Source organism: Mycetomoellerius zeteki, unplaced genomic scaffold (assembly GCF_001594055.1).
Source record: "Mycetomoellerius zeteki isolate Tzet28-1 unplaced genomic scaffold, Tzet1.0 scaffold79, whole genome shotgun sequence".
NCBI lineage: Eukaryota > Metazoa > Arthropoda > Insecta > Hymenoptera > Formicidae > Mycetomoellerius > Mycetomoellerius zeteki.
Window position 1 is genome coordinate 108,636 of NW_017257819.1, and position 5,290 is coordinate 113,925.

General features: G+C 39.7%; 1 protein-coding gene across 1 annotated transcript in view; it reads left to right on the forward strand.

The window, feature by feature from the left end:
• Drgx (Dorsal root ganglia homeobox) overlaps positions 1–5,290 on the forward strand; it is a 51,469-nt gene that overhangs the window by 45,670 nt on the left and 509 nt on the right. Inside the window, exons 5-6 of the mRNA XM_018458838.1 lie at positions 1–47; positions 5,214–5,283. Of these exons, the coding sequence (XP_018314340.1) occupies positions 1–47; positions 5,214–5,283 (117 nt within the window). The remainder of the gene's footprint in view (positions 48–5,213; positions 5,284–5,290) is intronic.

Below are 5,290 nucleotides of genomic sequence, written 5' to 3' on the forward strand. Positions count from 1 at the left end.
CCGCCGCCATCGAGCACCGTGGGGGGCCTCGGACCACCCGCTGAGAGGTGAGCTCTTAGCTTCGTTTGTATTTACGTCTTTAGGAAATATCTTCCTCCTTCCTGAGTTTTCCTCCCTCTGTGCTCCCCCCGTCTGGGTTCCACCCAACCCCTTATAAACTCTCGGACGATTTCAACGAGTAAGTGGGTGCAAGCGCCGCTGAACACCGCCGGCCGGATGCTCGATACGCGCCATTAAACCACTCTTCGTGACGGCATCGCTGGCCCCGACGCCCGCCGGTTAAGCCGCGCTTCTTCTCTCGGTTACTCTCCCCTTTCCCCCCTCCATCACCTCTTCCGCGCGTCGTCGTCATAGCCACTCGTATAATCGCGATAATCATCGCCTCGTTAAACTGCAGCTTCCACAGGAGCCAGCAAGGGTGGCGGGGGCGACAAAGCGATGCGCATCGCTTTTCGCTCATGGACTTTTGTCTCGTGAAACTAAATGGCGTCTTGCCGTTTACGACTCGCATGTTGACAGAAAGAAGCGTCGACGTGACGCTGCTAAAGAGTTCGCGAAGGATAAAAAGGCTAAACAACCGGCGACAATTTCTCGCGGAGATTTCATACATATAGTTACGAACAAGTATTATAGATTAAAACGTTTAGAAATTATTGATTTTTACGATTATGCAAATTGTTAGTCACGTTAGTACAGATTTGACTAAAAGTATAAAGCACCCCCACAAATTGACGTTTTATATCTGAACGAAAAAAGAAATTAAAGAACAGTTTTGAAAAATAATATTTACTTTTATAATAACTTTATAATATTTTGTCAGTTTTCCTTTGAATTTTATTAGCACTTTTTCCAAGAAAATGCAATAAATTGAGAGTGCTTTATACTTATGGCCGAGACTGTATACATATAATGTTGCGCGTTTTTGAAGGATATAATCATTATATATTTCTTTCATCTGTGGATTTTTGCATAATTTAATACACATTTTAATAAATAATAATTTAAATAAATAACTTTTCATAATAAAATGTATTTTGATACTTTTCTTCTTATATTCTACAAAAATACTTGTTTATGTAAATACCTATTTACATTATCAATGTTTGAGATATCATAAAAGAGAGTTCAACGTATGTGTGCGTGGAAAATCTAGAAAAATATTTGTACCGCATAAAATATTTCTACGAGAGACGCGTTTCATCGGCCGTGTGTATATAAGGGGAACCGGAGTACGTCCGAAGAATCGGAAAGGGGCGATTTATCCCGCTCGCGATCCTCTCTTTCCGCGGGGACGGAGCACATTCGTTTATAATCCCCGAGACGACGACAGTGGGGCTCTCTGCGGATCGACGTGGAGGTCGGGAACAAAAAAATGCCGAAAAACACGCGTGGCAGACACGCGTGGTAGACGTAATGCTCGCGAGAGGAGGGCATGCGTTAGATGTCGACAAGACGACGGAGAGGTAGCGGGGGTGGCTCGGGGGCGGTCGAGGGGGTCAAGGAGGGGAGGGAGGGGACGGTGGGCCTGGTACCAGGGTCGAGGGAAAAGGTAAAGAAGAAACGGCAGGAAGATACTCCTTCGCCGTCCCCGCAGTTGTAATTTATTTAAAACCGCTCGCCGTAAATATATCCCTATCATTTATTCAGAGGAACGGCGAAGCTCCTGCCGGGGGTCGCGGATGGAGAGGAGAGGTGGATGGGGAGAAAGAGGAGGAGAGGGAGAGGGTGTAAGCTCTGCGTTCCTTCTTACCTTAGCTCTACCTAGCCACCGTAAGAGCGACTTCGTGCTGTATAGGGGCGGATCCACGTAGCAAAGACATTGTGTCTCGTCGCTAGATCGCTCTTTTGTCTCGCAATTCTCTTGGAAGGTTGCGTAAGAATTGATTATGCGTCGCTCTTGTTAGCACAATGAAAAGCAGGTACTTTGTCTTGGAAATTGCGCCCTATGTTCTACTTCGACTAATAAAACGCAAGTTTCCGCATCGAGAGATCAACTCATTATCTGCTAAAATGATAGAGGAACTATAAATGTAGTCACACTACGATTGCGCGATTGTGATTAGCGATTGGCGAGCACTTTTCATCCAGTCACCGATTGCTTTGCTCTAACTGGTTGTAAAGTAATCATCAATCACCAATCACAATCACACAATCGGTATAGCGTGATTGTTATACGATTTAAAACAGTTTGCCACTTGAGCAGAATAACAGATCATAATAACGTCAAGATAACGTTATAATGAATCGTGACTGATAAGATTATTAAAAGTGACTTTTAATAATCATTTTAAAGCCTTTTTTACGCCATTTTGATGTTATGACGATTTTTTGTTTTTTTTTTGATACCTAAGGGTTGAAATGTGTATTTAAAAAATTGTTAATCGCAGTGTGTATTAACAATATCATATCTAATAATATATGCAGCTCAGAATCGTTTCCTGTCACTTTTATTACTCGTTTTAACTCCACGCTATATTCACTACCGGTGGAGCTGAGAGCGTTTAATGTTATTGAATTTTAAATAAAGATTTTAATGGAGTCTTATTACGCGGGAAACGCGACCTCGTCTAGGTAATATCGTAGTTATCGACGTCATTACTTATCTAGAAGCGATTATAGGATAAAAAACTAGATATACCTAAGTAAAATGGAACACATAAATATCAAATAAAATAACTAAAGTGATCACACGTGTATATTCGACTGACTAACAGGCTGAAAATTTGTACGGATAAAAAAGGCAGACAAAAGTAAAAGATACGAGATAGAAAAAAATATTTCGAATTACGCGAGGTACTAACTTTATTTTTTACTTTTTATTTTTTTAGAAGAGTAAAAGAGAAAGAGAAAATTTTAAAAAATGTGCAATATATAGTAAATACAAAAGTATTCGTATATAAGAAAGATTTTTATTTAAGAAACCTTATTTGTAGAAAATGAACATTAATTAGCAATTTATTAACAATAAGTATGTGTTTTCTAATATAAACAAAAAACCTTCGCGGAAATAACTATTATTTATTATGATCTTAGAAGACAAACTTTTCAACAAATACTTTTTGTGCGTCCAAATAATACAATTTTTCATTTTTACTTATTATTAAGGTAGTATATATATATATATATATTTCTATTATTGCATATCATTTTAGATAAAATAACTTTGAGAAATATATAATCTGTTTTATATTTTTTGTTAATAAAGTGCTAATTAATGTTTACTTACTAAAAATAAAGCTTTTAAAAGAGACGTCCACCTGTACGAATACTTTTAGTATTCACTTACTGTATGTATAATAATTTGTTTTTGCATTAATCGAATGATAACATTTAAAATGCGAACAAGTAATTAATTAAGTTAAGGTTCAATTTTATAAAGGAGGATACGGTTGACACAACATTAATTATCTAAATAGTCATCTTTGCGAGATAATCTGCGTCATTCCAGCCGTCACCCTTCCGTACACCGTAACTCGACATCGTAACTCAGTACCTAGCAAACGCGTCGATAAGATAGGGTGGATGTACTAAGTCGCGCTTCGTCCATCACGCGAGCAATACCGGTGTGCACGTAGGTATTTGCATGTGTGTGCACGGCAAGTAAACGAGCGCGCACGTAGAGCAAGGCGCACGGTAGACTACGCGGCTAATTGCCGCTAATTATCGCGCTTACCGCGGTTCGGCTCTTCCTCTCGCCGCCACCACCGTCGCCGTCTCCGTCGCCCTCCGCGCGTCGCCGCGGTTTGCCACCCCTTCCCGCCCTTTTCTCCCTTAAGCCCGATACAACCCTCCCCCTCCCCCGGGCAACCACCTGAAATCCGTTACTCTGGCCTGCCGACGAACTGCGTCTTTCCTACCCGCGCCGCCCACCCCACTAACGACCTAAATGCCGTGGGCTGTCTGCCCTAACTCCTACCCACCCCCCACGCGTCCCTCTACCATCCTTTCCTCCTTCTCTCGCTCCCGATCTCAGGCTCCGACTCGAGCACCGACTCGAGCTCGTTACATTAATTAAACAATATTTGCGATTAATATTTGAGATAATCATCAGCGCCTCAAAGCAGCCTCCGCTCCTCTCGGAGGATGCGGAACATCACGCGTGCTAATCGGATTAGCGCTTGTGAGGCTGCGGCTCCTTCTCTCTCTCTATCTATCTATCTTTCTCCCTCTCTACTCCATCCGTTCTCGGTTTCCGTCTTTCTCTTGCACTTCATCCGCGTCTGCTTGTCTGTCTCTCGCTTTCGCTACACTGCACTGATATGCCGGTAGTTGGAATCGCGCGAAATTGCGACGTCCTTTTGGTGATAATCGTGCCAGTGCTTGAAATAGCGTTAATTCGCGGACGAGTTAAGGATCGTTTCCGGCGTGACGATTGAGATGTTTCTATGTCTACGCGTATCAGTGCGCGTCAATTGTGCTATTGCCGTTGGTTTAAGAAGTTACGAATTAAAAAAGAGAATTAATTTTTCTTATCATCTTATTATCTTATCTATATTGATAGTTTCTTATTATTTTTTTAAACAAAAACTATATCGTACTTTAGAAGCGGATATGAGACGGCTTTGTCCCATCCTAAAAATTTCAATACTAGGTATACGTATTTTTTAACAAAATAAAAAAATTATGAAAACATTTTTTCATAGATTTTCCTACATTGTATCTTGAATGTAATACATACAAAAAAGATTAGTAGCGATTTAGAACCTGGATAAAAAATTATTTCAATAAGAAATAGGTGTTTTTAAAAAAAATAATTAAGATAAAATGAGAAAATTTTCATTTAAACTATAAAATTGTTTTATATATACATATATATATATATGTAACATTTATTTTTATACAGAAAACGTATTCCAGTAATTTTTTATAGAAACTGTATATCTGATACGTCCTTAATAAACTCTTATGTGGGAATTTATCGAACCATTGCGCTCTACATTTTTACACTAAAAGAATTCCCTACATCTATATGTATAAGATTATTAAGACTTTTGATGGTAAAAGGAGAACATAGCAACACTTCAATGCAGCAAGAAGTAATTTCTATCCCCTTGTTAGTTTCACCCAGACAGCGATCCTAATATTAAATAGGAGAGAAACGCATTCTACTCTAATATAATTTTAAATAAAAAAATTAAATTTATATTATACTTTGTCACATTTTTTCTATTTACGTTCTCAATTCTATTTTTTTCCTCTCGTTAAACTTGCAGTACCACGGGGATAGGCGCAGGCTTCAGGCCGGTGGAACCGCCAACGTCCCTTTTCTTCTCGCCTCATCTGGCCGCCC